General features: G+C 38.9%; 1 protein-coding gene across 1 annotated transcript in view; it reads left to right on the top strand.

The window, feature by feature from the left end:
• The window catches only part of ARHGAP42 (Rho GTPase activating protein 42), a 155,906-nt gene that overhangs the window by 83,757 nt on the left and 44,983 nt on the right, over nucleotides 1-27,166 (top strand). The window contains exons 4-6 of the mRNA XM_065638471.1: nucleotides 3,606-3,677; nucleotides 19,501-19,602; nucleotides 24,316-24,426. Of these exons, the coding sequence (XP_065494543.1) occupies nucleotides 3,606-3,677; nucleotides 19,501-19,602; nucleotides 24,316-24,426 (285 nt within the window). The remainder of the gene's footprint in view (nucleotides 1-3,605; nucleotides 3,678-19,500; nucleotides 19,603-24,315; nucleotides 24,427-27,166) is intronic.

The raw sequence follows: 27,166 nt of genomic DNA, 5'->3' as shown, positions 1-27,166 counted from the left end.
GTGTGACTAATCTCAGTAATCTTTTAAGGATAAGATCTGTGTTTTAAACACAACATGGATTTCTGATGTTGCTGTTTACAGAAACCATTGCAGTCTTTGACATTTTTTGCCTGTTCCAAGTGTCTGTGATTTCAACCTAGCACAATAACTGAAAAGGAGAAGGATTATCGTCTTGGCAGGAAGAAAGTTACTCTACTAGGACCACACAGTGAAAATTTCAGATTATCTGAAGCAATCAGATTTCTATAGAAATGGCTGTGGGAGGATTAGATTCCTAATTGGCGGGGGGGCCGGGGAGGGACTGTCTGCTGATTTGTAACCCTTAACCAGGAAACTGTAATGTAATGAAAGGAAACGAATAAATGCATGAATAAGGCAAAAATTCTTCTTTCTCTTTAATTTTCAGTTTCCAAAGCTAGGCACAACCTGGTGGAAATCAGTGGGGGTCTTTTCACAGTAGAATGTTCTGTGTCTTGTAATACCGGCTGTTGAAATGCGTCTGCCGGGACTCTGGTAAAGCTCAAGTTTTGCTTTGGTATTTTGCAGCTGTGTTCTCCCTACCCAAAGCCCAAGCCCGTCACTTGCCGAACTCCTCGTTTTGCTGGGAGGTGAATTGCCACATCGGGGCTCTGGTCAGTAGAAGCTTTCAGCCTGGGAGGAGCTTGCAGCATGTTCTGTTGATGTGGCTCAGCCACAGAGGCACAAACCCTGCCTAGATGAAGTGCGTGACATCTTTTAATTAGCCCTGTGACACCCAGTGTCCGCTCCTAGTTGCATATTTAACTGCGGGAGTAAACAACATTGTGCTTCAGCCCAGCAAAGCCACTGCCCAGACAACTCCTCTCGGTGCCAGATGCTTCCCATGAACATGTTCTTACACAGTGTTTGGAGCAGGATGTTTCATTTGCTTTGCAGCAGCATTGAGTGAGGCTGGTCATAGTTGTGTTTCAGTCATTTTAAGGCTGTCAAGGGGCTAAACTATGAAGTGAGGTCTCCTGGGGTGGTGTGGAGGCTGCCTAAACATAGCATTGAGCAAAGGGAAGAGCCATATTCAGCCCCACGTGGAGTTAGTTTGACTGGCAGTGACTAACAGCAAGACTAGCAGTGACTGCTGGTATCAGTAGTGACTACTTCGATAATACAAATGTATCTTAATTGAACTGTGACATATTTACTATATTGTTGCTGTATATAGCAATGACTCTAAAAGGCAGGGAAAAAGCTTACTTTTGTACACGAGAAAGAAAAGGTGCAAACAGAATCACAGAATGTTAGGGATTGGAAGGGACCTCAAAAGATCATCTAGTCCAATCTCCCTGCCGGAGCCAGAACACCCAGATGAGGTTACACAGGAACGTGTCCGGGTGGGTTTTGAATGTCTCCAGAGGAGGAGACTCCACAACATCCCTGGGCAGCCTGTTCCAGTGTCTGTCACTCTCACTGTGAAGAAGTTTCTTCTCATATTTAAGCGGAACCTCCTGTGTTCCAGTTTGTATCCATTGCCCCTTGTCCTATCATTGGTTGTCACCGAGAAGAGCCTGGCTCCATCCTCGTGCCACTCACCCTTTACATATTTATGAACATGAATGAGGTCACCCCTCAGTCTCCTCTTCTCCAAAGTAAAGAGACCCAGCTCCCTCAGCCTTTCCTCATAAGGGAGATGCTCCACTCCCTTCATCATCTTTGTTGTCCTGCGCTGGACTCTCTCCAGCAGTTCCCTGTCCTTCTTGAACTGAGGGGCCCAGAGCTGGACACAATATTCCAGATGCGGTCTCACCAGGGCAGAGTAGAGGGGGAGTCTGTACCAGTGACTCCAGCCAGCCTTTGTGGTTCCTGTATTTGCCAAAAGCCATGTACATGCTCTGTGAGCTCTCAAAGCTTCCAGCTGCTGCCTCCAGATGTACATACTTCAGTTCTACCTGATTGTGGGCAAGTCATTTCACGGGTTTGTTACCCTTGTTAATTTTAATCTGCCTTCCTTGGGACAGAAATTATCTTTTAAGTGCATGCACTTTGCCTTGCAGAAAGTGTTGAGTGTCAGATAGCTAGATGTTGCCCAAAAGTCTATATATTTTGGGGAAATGTTCACATGAAGAATGACATAGTTTTCTAGTCTGTTCCAGTCAAACTGATGGAGTATGTTGAATGCAGTGAAAATACTGCTCCCCATCCTCAGTGCCTGATTTTTATTTTTAAATGTAGCCTGTTCTGATCACGGCATCATCAAGTATGCCAAGTGTTGTCTTTGCTGTCTCGGAGTTTGTTAGTTTAGGATGTCAGAGAGAGTCTCGACTTCTCCTGAAATTCTGCCCTTCTGAGACAGATGTGGTGGTTCTGTGGTCTTTGGAATTGTAATGTTAGGTTTGGGAGGAAAGAAAATGTGTTTGTCTTTCAATGGGTTTATTCTATATGTTTATTATTACAGCCTTTTGGGAAGTTTTCATGCTCAACTGACAATGTAATTATCATTTATTGTTACAGAAGAGTCACAAGAGCTGTATTCATTCACATTTGGCTTAGATACATGTTAGATTTGCCCAGAGCTCCAAACCTGCCCAAGCACAAATGTGGAATGCGATTAGTATGGCACAGACTGGACTGGTGACGAGAAAAAAAAGCTATTCATACAGCAAAGCTCAAGTTTTGCTTATAGTTAGTATAGCAGCATATTGTAACGTGTTTTATTATGCTTTATTTCTGATGTGTTGGCAGTTTTCAGTTTCTTCTGATTTTTCTACAGTAAAATCAATGTAGTTGCTTTTTCTGTCTGTCCCTAAAAGGCATATGGTGAAGTCATGCTACCTTTTTTAAGTGAGTGGCACGATGGCACGTCTGGCATTTGTATTCTGCTGCATGTGTATTTCCAGCCAGGGAAATGACCAGGGACCACTTTGAGTGGTCGCTGCTGGGAATGGTCTTTAGAGAGGGGTTCCCAGGACTGGATTTACACTAAATAAACAGAGGCCACGAGGGGAAACTGTGATTCATTAGGAACCCTGGTTTAGGTTAAAGTGATAAAAATAGCTGGAGGACATATTAAATTAGTTTAAAAACTAGAAACGTGAATTAATCCAATCTAGAGTACTTTTTAAATTGTCTACTTTTCTTGTAGAGTTCTCTGTCCTACTCTCCTCTGTTCAGTATAACTAAGTATATAATCCAAAGAGATAGCTGAAAAGATTCGGCTGTCGAAGATTCAGATTCTGTAAATATGGGCTTTTTTAGGCAGTGCTGTCAGTACTACTGTGTTTATCTTCTCTGTTCTGCCAAAACATGTTCCTGGAAGTTTTCATTTTCTATTCTGGTTTTAGACAAGATGCAGGAAATGGAAGTACATTACCAGAAAACCCTTCTATATGTTGCTTCTACATCGTTCATTACAATTGCTGTAGTTTTGCATGGAAATATTCCATAATAGGCCAGTGAACATGCGTGTTGTATGTTTTGTGTAAAGAAGATGTAATTATTTGGCTCGTACCCATTTGCTCTTACCAGAATGTTATAGACATGACTTTTTCAGTCTTGCACGTTGGCAGAGTTGCAATGACTCCACTTTCTGCAAATACTCTGGATTAAAAAGCTATGCTTTGTGTTCAACTTTGCAGATCCAGAATGCTAATGATGTGCTAATAGCACCGCTGGAGAAGTTTCGTAAAGAACAAATAGGAGCAGCAAAAGTAAGTAGCTGTGGAAACAATTCTTTGTAATTTCATGTTTATTTGAGTTTATCAGTGTGTTTTGAAGGCTGGACTGAAAACAGACATTTGTATTCAAACATAATTGATGCCACCCTCGTTAATGTATTGGTAAATTATACTGAGTTCTTTGCTTCAGAGAAGGAGATGATTTAGAAATGGAGTTTAAAGACTGATTATGTGCATGGAGTACAGCTCTTGCTACTGTTGCATGTTCTTACCTTCTGGAGTTCTGTTTGCCTTCTGATGTCTGCATTTACCTTACGTTGCATCCTGGGTTAACCCAGAGCTGCAGCCGTGCGTGCAGCGGCCCTCAAAGGGCTGTTGTAGGAAGACCAAAAGAAGTCAGCGTGCTTTAGGCATGCCCTCTTTCTGTCTCTGCTTTCCCTCTCCACTTTACATGGCTGATGCACTGCAGTGATTCATATTCATATTGCCAGAGTATTCATGTTGCCCAGAGGTTCTCCCATGGGGGAAATGCTCCAGTTGATGTTTTAAGCTAGTTCTCTGGTGTTAAGTGTTACATCTGTAGGTTGTCTATACCAGGGTTCAGTAGTCAGCCTGGAAAATCGGCAATATTGGGGAAGGTGATTTTGGAATGAGTTGTTAGTCTAGAACAGCTGTTTCCAGTCTGATCCTGGACTCTTAAGTGGTTATCAGCGGCTGCTTTGATCACAATCTCAGAGAGATGCGTAAAGGCTGCGGTAGTCAATTAGAGGTATGGTTAATAACAGTTCTGTCTGTCGTCCTAAATATGCTAGTTCTGAAGCATTTTGCATCTTATATTAGCACTCATAAAATTTTCTGGTAAATTTTCCATTTGTAAGGTTAAACGGTATGAAAAAAATCTCTTTGTTGTAGCTGAGGTTGCGCTTGTGTGGTACTCAACCAACCTCAGAAGAACAGAGCTATTGGAGAGACCGAAGGCTTATACTTTTTGTACTGCTATTGTGATTATGTAGCAAACAGATGACACTTCTTCTGTACAGGAACTAAGTGAATGTTTGAGAAGAATTTTTACTGTGAACTTGAGGTCAGTTTTCTGTGAAATGGATGTTCTTTATCCTCTTACTTGAAATGTTTTTGTGTACAGCTGCATTCTTCTCTCGTCCCACCCCTATGCTGCTGTGAGATGCAGGGCTGGGAGTTTATTTACTGTGCTGCACAAATCAGACTTTAATCCCAGCACAAAATTGGTTTTAGTTTTCAGCAGGTTTTAGTTGCATTTTTCAGTTCTTTGTGCTACCATTTCATTTCATATACCTATACAGGATATCATTCTTCTTTGCAGAGAACCCTGTTTGAAAGCATAACCTGCCGTACTGTTGAGTGTCCTGGTATCAGCAGAGAGATGAGCTGCAGGTGGTTCACAAGGCTTTCTGCAGAACTCTATAAAACACTTATGTCTCCTTTGAACATATCACTCAGTAGATGTCAACACATTTGATGATCTAATTGAAGATGACTCCTTTATTTTTTCAATCAGCAAGTATTCAACTTTAAAGGCGGGGCACTATAGGGCAGGTTGAGTCCTCTCTATTCGGTATATCACAATGGCTGGTTTCTTTTCCATCCATATCCCTTCCAGATAAAATATGGGCATCTGCTCATCTTACATAATTTGTGAAATCAGTGATCGTTTTGACGTGTAAGTGGTCACACATCAGTGTCCTGAATGAGTTCAGGAGAAGCCTTTTTCCAGTGTCTAATGCACTTCATTGTGCAGTGCGATGTGTGTTTGGGGCAGTCCAGGATACTGGCTTGACACATTGATGCCATATAGAGAGCTCTCCCAACTCATTGTTCTATAAAATGTCAGATAAACTCATATTTTCTTGCACTATTCATGGAGTTCAACTGTCAATCTCGAAAATGAGCGTTTCAGACCACCTGTGTAACCCAGATTATGATCTAAACATTCGCCTCTGAATTGATTTTTATCAGCAGAAGCAATTACGGTTGGCCTTTAACTAAATGTAATCAACATAAGGAAATGAGAGATTAATTACATTTAATACTGTTTTTCTAGTAATTGCAAAATAGCAGTGTCTAATCTAGGAATAATGAGACCAGTACAAAATAGAGTAGAAATTTGGCCTTTCTGAAACTCATTGTTAGTGAAGTAGAGAATGTGGTCAGATTGCTTACCTCCACTTGTGTTCACTGGCCTTGACCCTTGAGCATTTATGAACTCTTATAAATATGGAATGAGTTGATCTTGCTAGTTTTTCATCTGCAGTTAATGAAGATTTGCCCAGAGATTTTGCTCTCTGAACTCCTCTGGGATGATCTGAACTGAGAGCCAAACAAAAAAACATAAATGCTTTCTTATTACTTGGATTTCAGCAGCAAGGTTCACAGGACACTGGTAATGTCGCTTCTTATTTGAGGGCTTCTCTAAACATGTCAGCTGTATGGACCATGCATCAACTGTTATTTTATGCTCTGAAATATCAGATTTGAGAGATTTTTTTCCCCAAATATTAATTTACAGCGGTGTGGAGGATCACATTAAATCAAACCAGACTTGCTTCTGTTTCTCTGCCATCCCTATCACCCCTAAAAACCCAAAAACATTTCTGTACTTCTGTTCCTCTCCAAAGAGAGGCTGAGGTGGTGCAGACTCCACGGGATAGATGATAGTTACGTCATATTATATATTTCTAGAGCTGTGAATAATTTACATCATAACATCTTATAGACCAACCTTTTAAGAGATTAGGTATGGAGACATGAGGTTCCTTGTGTATGCTTTTTGCATTGGCAATTTCAGCAACAGCCAGAGATGCAAGCATCTGGTCTTTGTGATCACCCTGTGTTGTGAGAGTGCGTTTTATAAGCAGTGGCGAGTGCTGGATTCTCTCTCTTCTAACTGAACTTTGAAATAATTAATTTTAGTACCCTGTTAAGCTGCATTTCCAAATTTCTGGAGGAAAAAAAATTATTAGATAGTTGTGTTACCAATATACATAATAGGAAATTATGTTTGGTACTACAGTCAGGTTGGATGGGGGCGGGGGAAGATCATGAGAGCAAGCGCTTAAAAGTGTTTACTGGGTTTTTTCTTTCTTTCGAAAACACCAGATAAAATTCAGCTGGACATAAAAACAAGCAATCTTCCCCACTGCCCCACCACAAACACATGGGGGCAGGGGGGAAGGAGGAAATGTTTTTAATTAATGACAGTTTTCACTGTGATAATCACCATTTTGTTTTAATACTAAGTATTTAGCAAGGTTTTTACTACCATGATGAGCTATCTAGGACTATCCTATTGTTGTGTTTAATATAGAGAACGGGAGTATTTTATTTTTCCTTTAAGACTATATCAAGTTTAGGCAAAAAATATAATCGCAGAAATCAAAGAGAATATGCAGGATAAAATATGTCCTGTTGATGTTACAAAGCTATATTTCAAATACAAGGGCAGCATAAACCCAGAGTGCAAAGTTCAAGTGGTTTTGGATTGTAACAAGAATAACATTAAAGAGCAATTCTTCACATGCACTTCAAAAACCTGAAGGACCCCAACAAATTTGAGAAACATTCCCCATAAAACATTAGTGTTTGTAATCAAAGTAGCAATACACAATTCTGCATCACTTGCTCTTCTGGATTTATGCTACTCGCTCTTCTGTTTTTATTGCACATATTTCAGTTCTTCCTTTTCTGTACACACTCAGTTTAAATAAAGCTGAGTTCTCTCCGGAGACTACACAAACCCAGCTTTGCATCGGATAGCCTGTTGATTTACTCCATCTGAGTTTAAAAAAATGACCTCTGCAATTATTGTAGAAACGCGAGCAAAAGCCGGGTGAGGTAACTGGGAAAGGATTTCAGGCACGAAGTGTTTTGCCTTATTTGGTAAATGTGGTTTGCGAGTCCCCAGCTGGTGACTTTGGTGAGATCATTGTGTGATGTGTTATGTACAATAAGGCCAAACTTTCATGTTTCTTTTTATCCATTTGGTACAGTATTTAGCAATATTTGTTCCAATGTTCATTGACCTTCAGTACAACTTAGATCAAAGACAACAGAAGCAATTTTAAGACTTAAAAGGAGAGTTTTGTTTCCTCCTTACAATTCCATCCGTTTGTTTCATAAAATTATTTACTTTGGCCAGGAGGATTATTTTTTGTTATTACCTACTTTCATTCATTCATTTGAAGCTGTGAATTCCATTCTGTTTGGGAAACAAATCCATGTTAACTGCTGGGATTAATTTTCCTGCATCCATGTTCACATCTATAGGCACATGATGTATGTAGGCATGCAGGGGCTGGCACGCTCTCTCTGTGTTTTATTTGGATTGTCCAGAAGTCGAGAGGCATAAAACAAAGAGAAAAACCCCCATTTTTTTGAAGTCTGTCAGAGAGCTGTCAAAGCAGAGTTTTAGATTGGTATCTACGATCAGTTAGAAATGCTGGCATGCCTATTTTGTGAACTAGTCTCCTTGGTATCTAATCAAATTACAGCACTTGTTGTTCCTGAGAAAAATGAATGACTTTGCTCTAGTAGGTATGGTGGAAGGTGTTTCATTATAAGCAGCATGTGTTGCTCAAGGTTTGGTCCCTGTGTCCACTAGTTTGGGATATTTTAATGTCAGCCTGAACCTTAGAGAGGAGGGGGCCAGGGGAAGCAGCAGAAGTAGAGGCCAGGCCGGGATAATTGATGGCCAAATGTTTTGAGTTAAAATGCAACATAGTTTCCCAAAAACTATTACTACCAGCATTACCTGAGATCTGTTTTTTATAAGATAACTTATTCTGTAGGCAGGAAAATGCAGTGGATCAAACCTATTTCTATTTCAGCAAGGCCTTTAAAGCACTCTGCATGAGAGCTTATAATTTAGTTTACATGGAGATTATTATAAGTAACCAAATCTGTGTAAGGAACTGGCTAATGGCGAAAGGGCAATGAGTTTTTGTTTATGGGAGATATTGTCTGGTTAGAGAGAAGTTACTGATGAGAAGATCCCAAGGGGCAATTTGAGATTGGTCTTTTATTTTCAGTAGTGATCAGGTAAGAACAGTTGGGTGGTGCTGACACAGCTTGGGGTTGCCATAGGCTGGGGCATTGCCAAGGCAGAGGAGGAGGAGGGCTGGAGGATTGGGAAGAAAGAGGAGAAATGACTGAGCTGGAGGAACTGAGGCTGCTTGACGGTCACTGTTATGGTTGGACTCGATGATCCTGAGGGTCTCTTCCAACCGGAATGATTCTATGGCTGCACACCAAAAATTTACTGATAAAAAGCTCAAGTGGCAATCTCTTTAGATACTATTGTCTTTAAGGATCTATCCCTGATAGATAGAGAAGTATGCATTTTCTTTAGGTTTTCTTTTACTGGTATAAATTGTTGGGTTTTGGATTAAGCTTGTGAACTGTGAAAGAGCTGTAAACTGCATTTGTAAATACATTTAATTCCAAAGTGTTAGTCCTAGGTCACTTTTATCTGAGGAATAATGCAGAATATGTTGTGTAATCTGATATTTAAACTAGTATTGAGAGATGCAAGAACTGAGAAATGAGAAGACTGATGTTAAAAATAATGTTGGTTTTATAATGGTAAATTTTGTTTGTGACAGTTGTAAGAAGAGTTGAAAATTTGAAAACTTCAGATTAAATATTGTTTAAAATGTTGTTTCATCCTGATTTTTGCTTTTTTCCTCTGGATTTTAGTGTCTATGTATAGAGTCTTCTGTGAATTGACCCAGATCCTAAAATTTGGAGTAGCTGGATTGTTGCTTTATCAGCTGCAGCTATCTACTTTTGGATTTGTAATTTGCATTTAACGAAAATGTATAGTATTAAAAAAATGGATCAAATGTATTTTTACTTTAAAATATAGCTATTCAAATAAATTTATGGAAGTAGGAAGCTGAGTAAGACCTGCATCAATTTGGTAATCTCTATTAAATTAGAAAATAATTGTAGTGCTACAGTGTGACTACCCACTGCTTCCTTTACACTTCCATGTGTGAAATGTTTGGGATGTTTCAAAAATAGTGGTGAAGAGCCCAGTATGCACGCACTTCATCTTTTCAGGCAGTCTTATTTTTTTTTGTGGAAAACCAAACCATTAAGTTGAGAGATATCTCTGGCTGAGCACCTGGATCCAGAGGCTTTTTGTCATTCTGCAAATACAGCAAAATTATTTTCTCATTGCAGTTTACTTCAGTTCAGTAACTGTTTTTGTTCAAAGTTGAGAAACTTTTAGGAAGTTAACTGAAAAAAAAAAAAAGGAACAATTCTAAAAGCTTGTTTCACTTTTAGTGTATTCCTTTAAAAACAAGAGCAAACACTCAGATCTCATAACTAAAAGATTGTGGACACAGTGATTAAAAACCATCAGTTCAATCCATTAACTGCAGGTGTTTGTTGGTAAACAGTTAATATTATGTAGAAAATCTGTTTTCATAAATTTTGTTAAATGCATTCTTTGTGTTAAAATGTAAGTATGATTAACTGGCTGACTGACTAAAACCAGTTTCTGAAGCTGTGTTTTTTCTGCACTTTAATAAAATTCTAATTTGCATCCCAAAGAAAACAGATATGAATTAATGGTAAATAAATTAGTCCTCTATAGTAAATAGGAAATCTAATTTATTGTGTTCTGCCAAAACATTTAAGAATTAAGGCTTAGAATAAATGTGTTAATTGGTGAAATTGCTGAAGTCAGTATACAGTGTATTTATGTTGGGAAAAAGAACCATTTATTAAAAAAAAAAATCTATGGTTAGTAAACCAGAAAAATAAAAACTTAGGTAGCGAGTATCAGTCCGTCAAGTGGACAACAACAGAAGAACATAAAAATGCAAGTGCGCAATTGCAAATTAAATTAAGGCTTTTTTCTTGCTAATTTAAATTGGCTCAGTGTCACCTGTGTCACAGGAGGGGTTCAGGGACACTGCGTCTGGACCCTACGCAGCTGCTCGAACCTGCTGGGCTCCTGAGCCAGGAACAAACTATGAGCAAGGACGTTCACCTCCAGACTTAATTTCCAGTTCACAGGGGAACTGAACTTCTTGTTGGGTACTTTGCAGCACCAGAGATTTGGCAACTATTCTCAGAAGCCCTACTCATCTATTATGTCCTTTCTAGCCTTGCTCTCGGCCACTGCATGGAGAGGATTACATTCCACACCTGAAAAACAGGGCTCAAGGTTGTTGATGAGACTCTTCAAGAATCTCAAGGAGGGCTTAAGAGAGATATAGAAAGTGATTGCCCGTGGCACAGAGCAGGACATGACGTGGGGGAAGCAGAGAGTTTAGTCTTTTGCCCCCTGCACAAGGTCTCGGTCTCCATCCAGCTAGTCAAAGGCATCTATTTCCCTGCTTCCCCAGGCTCAAAAGAGGACTCCACTCTGAATTTTGCCATCTTTATCAAACCAAATTCATAATGTTTTCAGAAAGGCAGTTGCATTCTCTTACCCTGCAGGGGTTACTTTAGAGGTGTGCTCATGGATGTTGCGTAGTCCCACAGCTGTACCAAACACGTAATACTTACATAAATCAGGAGGCTTTTTACATGGGCATAAATTAATCTGTGAATCTTATTCTTTTTCTCCATTGCTTCCCTTTTTTCTGTAGTGTATTTAAGATAAGAGCATAAAAATAGACGTATTATGTTTGGGCATTACTCAGATGATGCTGAGTCTATGGGTGATTATTCCACACCTGTGGCAGAGTTGCATTTTCCATTCTAAATAGAAAACAATTTGATTGAGACACTTGGCTGTACAACCATAGGTTTCCCTTTGTCTGGTATCTTGTTCGATCTATGCAGCAGGTTCTGCAGGGGCCTGGGAACATACAAACTTGAACTCTCTTACCATTGTAGCAATTTTGCTTTTTGCACGGCAAGTATAAAACATAATAGCTCTATTCCAAGGTGTTGTGGGTGATGGTAGTTGGCAAGTATCACTTCTGTACTGTAAAAAAAGATGGGCATCATTACTTGAAAGTTTAATGTGTCTTGGTGTAGATACAGGAGCACGAAGAGCCCCATCTTTCTGGCAGATGGAACACCTTCATTATTTCAGGATCTTTCAGGCTACAGTAGCCACCACAGAACCATTTGTTCCTGTGGAGCTTGCCAAGAAGGGATGGTCTCAGATGGTTGTTTTGATGAGAAGATCATCCCTCCATAAGAAGTGAACTGAGAACGTGGGTTGAGCTTAACAATGCCACTGGGGAGGCATGACTCTTCACCCCAAAGTGATAGTTTGTGTTCCTTTATCAGTGTTGTTAGAGGGACTCTGAAAATAGATGCTTTCAAAATAAAACGAAATCACTTCTGACATTAACCCCAGACTGTTTCCTTTTTTTTTCCCCTTCTCTATCTGTAAACAGCACAGCTTCCAGTTCTGTGTATTAATCTAAAAACTTTCTCATAGCACGCCTCAAGTGCTTCCTCAGGTCAGCGTTGCGGTCCCGCTGCGATGACGTGGAAGGTGGTGTGGGACCCTGAGCTGTGCTGGACGTGCTGCTGGCACGCTGAAATCGGGGATGTCTCTGACTGCTTGGCATAGATGAGAGAGAGATTCCCAGGGTATCTTTAAAAAGATACTACTACTTAAGGAAGAGATATGTTTATCTTCTGCTTTTAAAATAAAGCAGTGAGTATGTGACGTTATAAGCTAATCTCTCGGAACTGCTTTATTTGAATGACATTATATTCTTTGCAGCTTTTTTTGCATTTTCTTTCCTTTAAGTGCACAAAGGGAAGAAGATATTTGGTAACCATGTTGCTGAAATGGCCTCATCATGCACATTTTAGTTTACTGGCGCACCGAGACATTACTGAAATACACCTCGTTTGGGAGGGAATCTAGCATAGAAAGGAGGCGTGGAGAACCCGAAGTGGCTGTGTGTCCCCCATAGGGGGAAGAAGGAAAAAGCCAGTGCTGCTGGGAGGAATGTGGGCGAGGAGAGCAGCAGCATCAGGTGGGGGAAGCTGACGGGGAATGCTCGGGGAATGGGTGGTGGCCTCTTAGGGAGACAGAGGAACGGACAGAGAGAAGCAGCAATGGCAGGAAAGGGGCAGCAGTGGAAACCAAGGGAAGTTGTTGACTAGTGTAATACAGTTTTAAAAACTGGATGTTCTTTTTTGTAGTTGAGAAGTTCACCACCCTGACTGTTAGGATGAACCCGAACCTTGCTGTCAAGTGCAAAGATGATGCTACAAATGGTGTCGTGCCTGTAGCGACCCTGTGCTGTGCTTGCACTCCACGTAGCTGGACACTGTATCTTTAGTATTTCTGTGCACTTACATTAGTACTTGTAGAGCCAAGTCTGTCTTCTCTGTCCTTAGTATGAGAACCAGAGAATCAAGAAAAACAAACCTTTTTTCAGTGTTGGCACTGCACTGGATAACAGGTTGGTATGACTACTGAACTTGAAAGGCCAACTTCTAGATGTCTACACATGGATGAAGCTGAGATTTGTCCCTGCTTAGTCCAGGTGCTGATGTAGAAGATAAGGTAAAAATTGGAGCTGCCTGTTCCCCATGAGTAAGACCAGCCCACTTCAGTATCACCCATTGTCAGTGTTGCTTTTCTGCTGTCCGCGTGGTGGGTGTGAGGCACTGTTTGCATCAAAGAGTTGGCTGCAACCCACAGACTCATGCAATGCTGGTAGGTGTGTCTTTTCCTGTAAACCTCCTTTTCTTTATGTTTGCCGCATTTTGTCATCTGAACTGAGCTGAATTTGGTGCATGTTGAAATGAAGAACAAACCATAAAAAACATTGTGTTTTTCATTTCTTTTTAATGAACTTTAGGAAACTCTGTAAGCTTGTAGTGGAACTAGATAATGAGGAAAAAAAAATGTATATATAGAACTACTTTCTACTTTTGCAGACAAGCTCTCATCTCCCAACTGATTTTGTAAGCACTAATGTTAACAGGTTTACGTGGATAGTGTTGCCAGCTCAGTAACTTCAGCATATTGAATATTCTAAATCTCAACATGTGTTATTGCTGATGTGAGTGAGCTTCTGTCCTTTTGTCATGTAAGTGATAACTTAGAATTAGGTTGTATCTTTTTTTTTTGTCGTTTACTTTCTACTCAGCGCATATAGCTATATTGATTTCTAACAAATATCTGCATTGCTTATGACGTGGGCAGTTTATTCCGTATGAATTTTGATGAAGTATACGGAGTTAATTCAAGCTTCTTTCTAAATTCCTAAAGTGCATGGGTAAGTTTCTTTTTAAAATAAAGTCACAATCTTCTGTACAGGAGCAAGACACCCTTTTACTGTTCAGCTTCGGAAAGCTATCCTAAACCTGCTTCAGAGAAGAGTTTAAAAATTTGGTTTCTGCTGTTGTAGGGGGCTTCTTCATATTATTTAAGCAGTAACACACTGGTATCCTAAGTAAGATATTCCAGCAAAAATACTTCATGTTTAGTAGACAGTAAAAACAACAAAACTAGATTACGTGTGTAGACTCACCAGTCCTGCTGTTTGGGCAGCGATTTAACAGATTCCCAGACATCTAGCAGCTACTCCTGGAATCAGCAAGTGCCAAATCAACTCGAGACAGCTCTGCAGCTGAATAACAGGGAGTCGAACGTGTCCTGCTTTGCGACCTGCCAGTGCTGGCAGGTTTGCATGTCTTTTCACAGCAGCGCTGGGAACTTTCAATATTTTTTTCCATTGCAAGAGAGAATATTTTTGAGAGAAACAAATGGCGTTCTATGAACACATTTGTTCATTTAATAGTAACTGCTCCTTAATTTGAACAGAATTTTAGATCTCATAGAAACAGTGAAAATTTTCTGCAATTTTTTAATCTCTACTGGTAAGCACCCTCTGTCTGCACACATCTGATGGAATTAAATAGGGAAGTATTAGGAAATGGCCGTAGGATTCTTCTGTAACAGGAAATGCTTTTGAAAGTATCTGATATTTGGATCTGTCAAGACATTACACAGGGAAAAGAAAATTTTCTTCAGAATTTTATGAACCTGAAAGTAAATTATCTCTTGAAGGTTTATTTAGTGGTTTACACAGATGTCAACTCCATCCTAAACTTAAATTAGTTTCAGGTTGTTTAAAGTAAGTTTTTAGTTTTATGCATCTCTTACCTGATTTTAATTGAGGTTATTTTTTAAACTGACAGTTTTTAATAGCTGTCTTCATGGCTTTAATGCTGCTAAACATTCTTGTATTCCCAGTTTATTGCCTTGTTATACTTCATAGTTGCAATATGTTCTTTTTACTATAATTATTTGTGTTACACCATATTCTTTTCTGGATATTCGTGGTTGGCATATGGTTGTTGGTTTTTAGTAAATGAATGATTTAAAGATATATAGCGTTAGGACATTTAATTTTCTACATGATGCATTCAGCTTCAATTTGGAAGTGTTTTCACTAGCAGTTATGAGTAATATAAGTCATAATTTATGACTATATTAACCCTATTTTATATTAAGCATCTATCATTTCTTTATAAACTATACCATAACTTTGTTCCACTTAATGTTATTTGCTAACAATACATAAGCAATGCCCATTAACCTCCTAGCTTTCTCACAGATTTGGAGAGACACTATCACCTCATGATATGTCGAATTCTGATTGGGAGGAGGGAAGGAGTTTTACATCCCGTTTTCACCTTTCCTTTTGGAAAATGTCTTTTGGCCTTATCTTGAACAGTGACCATGCACATAACAAATCAAAATGTCTACCAAAAAGAAATCCCCCCATCCAGACATCTATCACAATGCAGTCTGTGGTCTCAGATGCCTATGATAATTTCAACTTTATTAAAACCAAACAAAAACCACCAGCCCACTGCATCAGACTGGTAGGAGTGGAATGGATTGAGGTTCACCTTCTCCAGCAGCTTTAATTTAAAGCCTGAAGTTTAAAAAGTTAAAGCTCTAGGTGGTACTTTGACAGAAATGATTGATGAGTTTCCAGGGCAAAGAGAAAGGATGAGGATTACTTGCAGGAAGGTCATGTGAGGAAGAAAGGTGACCGGAGGCTGCAGGGAGCAAGAGACATAGCCCAGAGGTCGGGAACAGTGTCTTCTAATGGCCACGTACCTCGTGCCTTGTGTCGTGGCTGGTGCTGTCTGTTCTGGTAACAGTACAGCATGGGCTTTCTTATCCGGCCACATCTCTTTTCTCCTTGGGGTTTGATCCAAAGTGGAATCTAGAGGCAGAAGCAATCCTCTGTCTCCTAACCTTTGAGGAGATAGTTTTGCATGGAAACTTCCACTGGCTTGTGGAAAAGTAGTACTGTCAGTCTCGTGGGCACAGAGTGTTTTAGGGGTTGCAGAACAGGCTAAAGCTGGAGTGAGATCTGTCTGTGACTCCACTTAGGATGCGCCTGTGCTGTGAGTCACCGGCTGAGTGTGCGAGGTGAGAGCAAACTTGGCATAAACTGCCGTGGTTCTTCTCTTCCAGAAAATGAATCACCTGCTCCTGAGTGTATCTTTTTTTGTTAATTTTTATGAAGTAAACAGTTTTCAGACGCTTCAGTACATTCAAATATGTGTTTTTTACTGGCATAACAGAAGACATTTCATGCGAAGGGGACTCACTCACCTGTTGGAGCCAGAGTTTTTTTAGACTTTTCCCATAAACATGCCTGAGGGATTAGTACAGTGCCAGAAACACTGTCCTGCTGGCACTGCACCCTTGTTCCCAGAAGTATTACCAAAGTAAGACACTAACGCAATCAAGACTGCCAAGTAATCTTTATTCTCAGTCTACTTCTATTTATTCCCCACACATTGTCTACTTGCAGCTTTGACGGGAGACATTTTGTTTTGTTAAAAAATGAAGAAGCAGTTAGGATGTGCTGCCCCTGGAAACACTGTGCTCAGACTAGAAGCTGTTCTCATGTCAAGGAAGCCCTAGATTGATATTTTCTCTGTCATTTAGCTGGTGTAAACACTGTAAAGGTGGTGGTTGAGCAGACGACTGTTATAGCAGAGAGATACAGTCTAAATGGTGGCCAGCAGTGCTAGCAGAAGACCAGGAGCCTTTAAATTCTGCGTGTCTTCACAGATGGTACCATGAAGATCTTTGTGAACCTTGTAGATGTCAGCACAAAATATAAGCAGCTGGATTTGGTGCGCTGGGAATAGCATTAAATGTGTGAAGGGATTCCCCTTGGCATTCACATGCATTTGACCTGCGGTATGGTAGAACAGGAGCCATTTCGGGTGGCCGGGTTCTGTTTTCACACCTTTGACTTTGATTCTCACCAAGCAGCTTAGACTTCAGACACTTTTCCAGGTCTTGTTGGTAGAGGTTGTGTTAATATGTTAATGTGAGCTCAAGTGCCTGACTGGACTTATCCATTTTCTGTATATCAGCTTGACTCTGAGTTCGTGAGGCAAGAGGAATATCTACTGCTTGTATCCTAAATCTATTAGGGAAGGAATCGGTGCTGACCCAGCTGGACTGGGTGATTCCTGGTCTGACACATGTAATCCTGCAGGAGCTTTGCCCGTGACTTCTCATCTCGTTCCTTTGGTCCAGTCTCTGAGGCAGAAATGCAAGCACAATGTCAAACCCAGGTGTGCAGCAAATGTCACCTGCACCCAGGCCTCTCCTGGACAGGGTATCCACCACTGAGCTCCAGCAGCTTGTGAGCAAAGGCTTCAATATTGTAATCAGGCAGATTCCTGTCCCAGCTTTCAGTGACGTGGGGAAAAAAAAAAAAAGTAATTATCTTTGCATTTTTCATTGCATCAGTTGAGTTTGCCCTTGACATGAGGGTTTCCTCAAGTTGGTGACATTACCACCTGTGTCTCTTGGATTTTAAAATAATCCAGTTCATTTTTTAGTCCAGCACCTTAACATAATTGTCTGAGAAGATAACACAGTATGCAACTAACTGCACCTTTTATTCAAAAGAAGCTTATCTGTGGTGTATGATCAACTGAACTTGGTTTCTGTGTGTGACCAAAGAAGATGTTGAGATACTCAGGTTGCTCTTGCTTGATCACAAAGACCCGTCACTTGAGTATTCCCCAGGAAAACTGGGGCTGTGGAACCAACGTGTTATTTCAGTCCCAGGGAAGTTTATTTATTGGCTGATAAGTCATTTGGTGAGTCCTGCCTTCTGCCTTCTCTCTTTTAAGAATGTCTTTGGGAAAGATTTTGGAAGATAATTGGTATACCTTCTTTTTCCCTTGCTAGGCAAAATACAAGCTTTTCTTTTTTTCTTTTTTCCTTTTTCTTTTTGCTTTTTTTTTTCCTTATATCTGCATAGCTGCAATTAAATAAAGAATAGTATTGGGAATTTTTCTGTATTGTTAATTAATATTTTGTTGGGTCAAATACCCGCTTTTCCCTCTGTCTTTTGAAGATATTTCTATTACGAGGTAATGAGAGCATTAAATTGTGCATATTTTTCATACTAAATATATTTGAACTTTCTGCAGGATAAAAAGTATATGATGTATTTTATAATCTAGTATAATTACCATTGTGAACTTTAGTCACTGGCGCTAATCAGTAAGTAGTCTGTTGTTACAGCTAGTTGATAAGCTTTCATTCATAGCATTAAATTCTTCCTTCTGTTTCTTATTTCTCTGACTGACCTGACTTTCCCATGATATGACAAAGAAAAACAGGGTGGTGCTACAATTTCCAGGGAGAAAGGAGTCAGGAAAATAATCACTACAGTTCTGAAGATGACCTGATGTTACTGCATTATGTCCAGTAACTAGTTTTTCCGCCATTAATAGCTTTTGCACATGTGTAAGTAGGACTGCTGGTCTTCAGCTTTCTTTGTTTTCTCAAAGTATTCAACTCGTTAGTCATTAGAAAGAATCATTAGGACTTACGTAAGATTGTAAAGGTCGCTGGCAGGAGGTTGTTCTTAATTGAGGGATATACAATTTTATAATTAAAAATTACATTTTTATCATTAATAATACTCTGCTGGGATATTTACTTTAATCCCTTCTGGTGTTTCCTAAAATTTGGCACTTCTTGAAAGATGGAAAAGCTTGTGAGAAAGCTTGCTTTTTCTTAAATTTCAGAATTAAATTTCAGAATATCCTATTTTTAAAAGTTGAAGTATAAATTTTAAATTAGATCACAGAAAATACGATGTTCCTTAATCTACTCATAGCAGTAGTTTTCTTTTGTATTATCATGTATTACAGTAGTTTTACAGTAGAAGTGTGAGGATTATCTGCACATGATGGGAAAAACTTAAGAGGAGTGAGAAAGGAAAAAAAGCAGGATAACTCTTCTCAATAAGACAAGCTTAAATATTCAGACACATCAAAACATTATTGGAAACAGACTTTTGGACCAATTTCCTTTTGCAACCACGTATGTTCTTTTCCATCATCCTCATATTTTAAGAATGTGGGTGGAAAATAAGCATATATAAGTCTTAAATGCAAGGAAGAGGCCTATATCATAAAATTTATTATACTCATCTTCCTCTTCCATAATGTTTTTATTCAGCAAAGACAGTGTGACAGGTAGATACATTTATAAAATTTGGAAAAGACTAGTTTGCATTAAATGTCTGCAAGATACCACCTACACAAAACCTCATGTATATTTATTATGGGCAACTATTTGAGTCTGTTGTATAGGTTTATTACTTATGGGGAAAAAATCCTGCTTAATATTGTATTGAATAATTGAATCACTCCTTCTTCTGTCTTCAGGCCCAATTCAGATTTAAACCCTAAAAACATCAAAACCAACAAAAATGGCTTTATATCCAGGCCTATTTTGGCACCTATTATTTCTCTTCATTTAAGTTACCTGGGATATTTAGTCAAATACTTTACTTGGCAATATTTTGTTTTTCAGGATGGGAAGAAGAAATTTGACAAGGAAAGTGAGAAATATTATTCCATCCTAGAGAAGCACTTAAATTTATCGGCAAAGAAGAAAGAATCTCATTTGCAAGACGTAAGCACTAAACACGTTCTTACCCAGTTTCACATTGGCGTAGAGATCATGATAGCAAAGTGGTTCTCTTCAAGACATGCTGTATTTCGTTAATGTGAAAGTGCACTGATTACTTGAGTCACACTTGTTGTGAATGTGAATTCTTCAGTGGGATTATAACCCTAGTAAGAGTTATATATTTTAACAAGGAAATGTTCTGCTTGTCCAGTTTTGTGTACTTTAGGTAGAGTTCATGTTTATTGGTTGCAACAACAGAATTATATTACTACAATAAAAATGTTAGTTTTATAAGGTATATGTGGAATATTTAAAAGACAAATAATTAATTGCTTTTTTTGCTGTTTAATTTATTACTTGATTAAATTATGCTTCTGTTTCACATAAATTTTAATCTGTGAGACTGAACTGAGGTCACTTTAATGGTCCTTTTTTGTGTCTTTTTTTCCCCTCTTTTTCACCTTATTCTGAGATTGGAGCATCATGCTCTGAAATTGTATCCACGACTTCAGCTTTGAAGAGTCTGTATGGCTAATTCTTTTCTGTTGCACAAACCAAACAAAACCAACAAAAACAAAACCACACCACTTCTAGTTTAACAGGAGGACTCCAGGGCTTTTCAGTATGCTGGTAGAAATAATTATAAATTGTCTTCGAGGCAAATTACAGTAAACTCAGCAATTTGATGTCAATGACACTTTGGGATTTGTGCCAGAAGTAATTACAAATTATTTTGATGGGATTACTGTTCTCACAGTGACTCTTAGATCATAAGGATTAGTTTGCAGAAGGAGTTTTCACAGAAGATATGACCATCGCTCAGTCAGATAATGCAGGATTTTTTTTTTCATGTTTACCAGTAGTAGTATAATTCGAATTAAATGAGGCTTAGCAATTCAAAATTTGTAATACTGTTTATACTCCTGAATTACCATTGCTGTCCATATAATAATCAGGCTAGATAAGGCATTAGTTATGTAGCATGGGTTAATTGTTCCACCTGTATGCCCAAGTTTTATATGTACAGCTTTCACTTTTCCTAAATATCGTGTATATTAATGAAGAAGCACTTCTGTTAGATGCTAAGCACCAGCTGAGAAAAAAAAACTCTTATCAAAATGTGGAAAAGTGAACTTAAGCACCAATATTCTCTAGAATAGAACTAAAATATATTAAATGAAATATTTTACTCTTGAGACATGAGAATAATTACAGTCTAAAAACAGCAACTGAAATGAAAAGTAACAACTGTGAATCTAATAAACTGTGGTAGAATAACAATGGATTTGGCTCAAGTATATAAACTAATGGAAAACCGCATGAATTTTTCCACTGTGTCCTTAAGTGACATCTCTGGATTTAAAAATCTTATAACTGAGGCTGAAGTTTTTTTGATTTTCTGGATGTCTTACTTGTAAAGCATCTGGGGCGTTGCTTATTTCTGTCTTCCCCAGTTTTGTGCAGCTATAGGTGTGCTGAATCAGCAGCACACACCTACCATAAGTAGAAGTACAATAGCAAATTAGTATCAAAAATGTTAACTGGGGAGACTTCTGGCCTCTATCCGTATCGTAAATAAAATGAGGCCAAGCACCAATTCCCAGCCTGAAATCCAAGTGGTAACTCTTGGCTTAAAAGTGGCCTATAACAAACATGGGGACAGACTTTTTAGCAGGGCCTGTTACGACAGGACAAGGGGTGATGGTTTTAAACTAAAGGAGAGGAGATTCAGGCTAGACACGAGGAAGAAATTTTCTACAGTGAGGGTGATGAAACCCTGGCCCAGGCTTCCCAGAGAGGTGGTGGATGCCCCATCCCTGGAGACATCCCAGGCCAGGCCGGACGGGGCTCTGAGCAACCTGATCTGGGTGAAGATGTCCCTGCTCATGGCAGGGGGTTGGACTAGATGAGCTTTGAAGGTCCTCCCAACCCAAACTATTCTACGATTCACATCCAGAGTGGTTTGGGTGAGCCCCGTGTGTAGCCCTAGTCCAGGACAGAGTTCCTTGGAGCAGCCAGACCCCAAGCAAAGAACCCAGCGGTGCTGGTGGCTGGGGCTTTAGCTTTCAGGGCAGGGGAAGGGAAGTCTTTGCCTCAAGCCACCATCATGCATTTAGTGAGATGGGAAAACCATTTTTTTACTTCTGCTGTCACACTGAAAAATACTTCTTGTTTAACCCACTGTTTCTTTTAATTGTTGAGGTTTCTTGGTACCTCATCACATTATTTGAGCTAAAGCATACAAGGAGTAGTTCTCGTACTGTACTGGGCTTTTTTACCTATCTCATATGAATGCAGCTGAGAGCACTTTAGGCATCTAAATTTTGATGATCTGAACATATATTGCATATATTCATCTAATTGAAACGTGTTGGATATTTTAAGCACCTGCAAGACTGGTTATGCAGTTTACATAGATAACGAGAGGTTTTTTCCTTTAGCATCAGAAAGAAACTTTATCGTACTGTCTTTTCACTGCCTACAAGAGTCCACAGTGGAGCAGAAAAGGGTCAGAATTGAGTGATGTGAAATTTAATAAACTCCTGATTTTGTTTCTCTGAAATCTGTTCCAGGCTCAGGCATAGAGTAAAGGCTTCAGTCTCCAAGATTATCTGAAGTTCTGGTATAAGTTTTAGCGATATCCTACGTCAATGAAAATATTACTCCCTATAACTAGATATCATACAAGTAGAGACTCAGAATCATATCCATCAAATCTTTTTGGTTTTTACATGCAGTTTGAAGTCATAGAAAAATGTGTGAAAATGTTTGAAACTTTAGTCACTTTCAAAGTGGTTCTTACATATCTGAATCCTCAGTGTTCACACAAATCCATAAGCTTCTACAGAAGATGTATTTTGGAAATTATTATTTAGTCCTTGTACAGTAGTGGTGATTATCACCTTAATTTCGGAATCCATGCATATTTCAGATGGCACTTGGTTGTCCTAAGTATCATTACAACTATAATCTGCTTAAATGCTGTCCAGAATAGAGATGGATTTAATTAGGTGTTTAAATACTTCTTCTGAGTCGAAGCCTGAAAGAGCTTATTTCTAAAACTAGATTCTATTATTTGCTTACAATTAAAAGTGAGAGCCGAGGTCTGTCTCAAGTGCTTATTCACTGCACTTCTGTGAGTGAGGGTTTGCTGGATCATGTCCCAGAGTGGTGGCACCTGCTTCTGTTCAGCTTTGCAGCAGTATTACCTTTGTGATATGTTTTGTGAAATAAAACTATTAACACAGAGTATCAAAGAAAACAGTAACTGAATGCACTACGTTAGTGGCACATATCAGAATTAATTCTGTGGTAAAGCACTTGTTTATTGGAATTTTGAGTGCTTGATTTCTGCTTTGTAATATTAGGTTTTGTACTTAATTTCCTGATTAGTTTTTTATAGGCATGGGAAGGAAATGCTAAGTGCTGAACCATTTGAAAGATACCACTGAAGCCCATGCTGTGAAGTAGCGCTAGAGCACTGCGCTAGGGAAGGGATCAATATTATTAAGAGCCTGTGTGGCCAAACCATGTCCTTAACTAAAGTGATGTTAATTATATATAATGTTATTGATGACCAAGCCCTGCCTGAAGAAAAACACTGACATTTTTGCATTTCTACTGTTAAAATTACTAAGCCTCTTTTATGATGTTTGCTGTTTTAAAGTTTGCTAGCAAGCGAAGACCATGTCTAGCTTTTCCAGTTTTCCCATATTTGTTATTTTTAGTGCCAGAATAAAACTAGAGAATGGCACACGTCAAAAATAGCTGAGCTGCTTTCACTCACATTGCAAATACCTGATAAAATTTCTTTTTGACCTAATACTAATGCAGCCCAAAAGGGATTTGCTTGAGAAAATGATTTGTTATGAAGAAGGATGAATTAAAATGCAATCTGTGTCTCTTCTTTAGGCATCATCCACATACTGCACTGCTTGTCTGTTAGGTCCCTCTCTTATGGCTTGTTTAAATTGAGGATAAAAGCCTATTACTCTTTATCAGCTGATAAGAGTTAATTCTTTAGTTGTTTAGGCAGAAGACTTTGTTTTGGTACTGGATCTTCATGTCGGGTGGTATTATTCAGGCACATCTGACAAGTATTGCCTTGTTCTTGCATGCAAAAATTAAAATGTGAAAAATAATTGATTTATGAGGTTAAGGACTTAAATATGTTTATATTCTAAAAGCACGTGACTCATGCTATGAAATAATTGGTTGCAAGATGTAGTTAAAGACAGTCTATTTAAGAAAGAAAATACCTTATTGGGAAGATATTTGAAGTTGAGAAATACATATATTTCAGTGCATGTGATACTCAAACATTTCAATAGAGATATTAATCTTTTTCTTTCTCCTTAATTACTCTTCTACTCTCTACTATTTCTAAACTTTCCATATACCAGAGACAGAGTTCCTGCTGCCACCTTTCTTTTTTTCTCTCCAGGCTCTCCTAAAAAGCAGAATATTAAAGTGCAAAAAGGAAGAGGAAATCAAAAAGGCACGGGACAAAGGCATGAGGCTAAAATGCGTAATGTTTGTTCCTTAAACTTGCATTTAGATATTCTAAGTTGGTATTCTAGTTTTCAGGAAGAAAACTGAATCCCATGCAGCTTGTAAAGCGATCTTATGGAAGATGAGTTTGTTAATGGCAAAATCTGGTTTTAAAGCAATCATGAGAGTAAATTAATGTTGTCTGTATTTCATTTTGTCTTTTAGGCAGATACACAGATTGATAGAGAACACCAAAACTTTTATGAAGCATCATTAGAATATGTTTTTAAAATTCAAGAAGTACAAGAGAAAAAGAAATTTGAATTTGTTGAACCTGTAAGTTTTGTGTTTCATTTTCTTTAGAATGCACACACTTAAAGCTGAAAATTGAATTAAAAATATCTGGTTTTTGCTCCCTTTTAAAATTGTGATAGCAGGTTGTTTGTATATAGACAGACAGTAAGATCTTGGCTTGGGCATTTTCCATGTTTATTGAAGGTTGATGTAAGAGTATCATATCTACTGTGAAGCGAAATGTCTGCTGACTTGAAGTGTGCGTAACATTTTAATGGGACAACATGTAATGTTGTGTCTGTGCAAGACATAATGGATGTTTCCTAATACCATGGTTTCATGGCTGAAATTTTGAGCTGGTTTTCAGATTTAAATACTCCATGTAGGCAGTGTACACATATGTTTTTCTGAGTTATACATGAAATACAGTGAAAAATCAGTTGTTCTTTAGGATGGGTAAGGGGTTTTTTTGTTCGTTTGGTTAGGGGTTTGTTCATTTGTTTGTTTTGTTGGTGGAGTCATTTGTCTTCAGTTTTCTTTGCACATAAAAGAAAGCATATGTTAACACACCATAAAAGAGGAAGATGAAGTTGTGTTTCGAAGTCCATATTTAGACCTTTGATTTTCTCCTGGACTGTGTTTCCACCTCTCACCCTTAACTATCTTCTGGGTCAGTCAGTACCAAAAGCTGCTTCGATATGACATGCTAGCATATTTCTGTGGCATATTAGGAGTATTGCTACTGTTCATGTCATACAGGAGTAGCTTGCCAATTGCCTGATTTCATTAGTACCTGTAGCCCTGGACAGAGGACACCCAGTGTCACCTGTCCCTTCCCATTAAGCACGCTGAGCATCGCAGAGCACCAGCTGTGAAAGACGAACATGACAAGTATAACTTTTTCTCTCTCCACGCCATCTTCCAGCTCCCTTGTAACTAACTGAAGCAGCATTCCTGGCTGTGAAACAGGTTGAATCACATCTCTAACACCCAGTGTCACCAAGAAGAGCTTCTCAGATGCCTCCCTTCCATGAGATGAGAATGTATTGTGTAGTGAATGTTTGACGTTGATACAAACTAATGAACCTGGATTCAGCAAGCAGTACTTACAGAAATCCTATCTTTATGGCATACAGCTGCCAAATCTTAGAGACTGAGACTTTGCTCGGATTCCTAAATAAGAACATTTTTCTACCTGTCACAGATTAATCCAGAGTGTCTCTCTCTGTCTGCTTCTGCAAAACTCTCACATCCTGGAAAAATCTAGCAGGCTCGACCTAGTTCTGGAAACTTTATGCTCCTGTAAAGTCACAGAAACTTTCTGTATTGAGAAGACTTTGTACATTGGGAAATATTATTGTCCAATTGCATATATTTAAAATAAGGTGTCTTTCATTCGATGTGCTAGATAGAGAGGAAAAATAAATTTGATTTTATATATTGTAGCTGAAGATACTAAGCTTTATCCTTTTGGCCAGGAGCTATCCCCATGCTATGTCAGCCATCATAGCAGCAGCTATGAATTACCAAAAGGAAAGAGTGATTTTTCAATTCATTAGTGCTGATACTGAGCAAGCAAGCAGGGGAGGTTACTGGTAAACTCAGTCGTGTGGACCTGGGTATTTTTGTCATCAGGTGTACACATCCAGTAGGTAAAACTGACTTTTGAGTGCATCAGTTGCCATCTTGTGTCAGATCAGTAGGCATTTTAGCCTGGTATGCTGTTTGTAACATGCAGGTATGGGAAATACTCTGGTGACTGGGTAATAATAGCTCTTGTAGGCGGCTTCTTCTGGCTTTGGGTGTGAATTTTTTATAATCAATCTGCATGTAAGTGGAACTTAAGTTATAACATCAGTTACAAAATTTTGAACCCTTAAAATTCTTAATTTTTTGTTTCTAATCTGTTGCATACAACATGATGGAATAAAATAATTTACTAAAACCCATAAGGCAAAGTATGCCAAGTAAATTATAATACACATCAGCAATACCACAAGACAAAGTTAAAAAAAAGTCTTCAAAATAGGCTTTCTAAAAATGCATACTTTATGTAAGTGATGTTGGAAGTATGAGAATGTGCTCCTAGATGCAAGTAGATGAGGACAAAGCCTAACACTTCAAAATCACCTTTCAAAAGATTTGCCATATTATTCATTTTCCGCTGTGTGTTCTATGGACACTCAGATGCTGGGAGGTGCTTGGCCGTGTGTCTATGTAGACATTCCTCCTCAGGAGCTCTGCTCATTGTGGTGCCTTTTAGTGCTTGTGCTGGTTGTGTCTCTGATTTATCAGCTCAGTGTCACATCTCTGTATGATTCACAGACTGATGTGTTACTAATAGACTCTTCGAAGGTGAGTTTAACAAAATAAAAGAAAGGCTGTTAGTGCAGTGAAAGAGGAAACTGTGATGCCCATGTGAAAGAAGGGTAAGTTCGTGACATAGGAATCGAACTTGAAAAGCACATGGTCTGCTGGAGCTCCTTCCGAAACCTTCAGTTTCTCTGCGTCAAAAGATAGGGATGGTCTGGGAGCCAGAGTGGGAGAAGCAGCCGAGCAAAAATGCTGGGTGGGTTACACCTGGAGCAGTAGGACGCTAGAAGTCTGTAAGAGCGGAGAATGTTCCTTCCTGGAGGAGAATGGGGAGAGATTTTAAGATACAAAATGTTAATGACTCATACTCTGGATAGGGGATTACAATATTTAGAGTAGACTTTTGCAGCTGTTCCTCAGGCCCTGGATTTCTCTGCTGTTCTCTGCATCTTGTCTCAAGGAGCTGCTA

Source organism: Caloenas nicobarica, chromosome 1 (genome assembly GCF_036013445.1).
Source record: "Caloenas nicobarica isolate bCalNic1 chromosome 1, bCalNic1.hap1, whole genome shotgun sequence".
Lineage (NCBI taxonomy): Eukaryota > Metazoa > Chordata > Aves > Columbiformes > Columbidae > Caloenas > Caloenas nicobarica.
The sequence above is the reverse complement of the archived record's forward strand: the minus strand, read 5'-3'. Positions and strand labels throughout refer to the sequence as shown.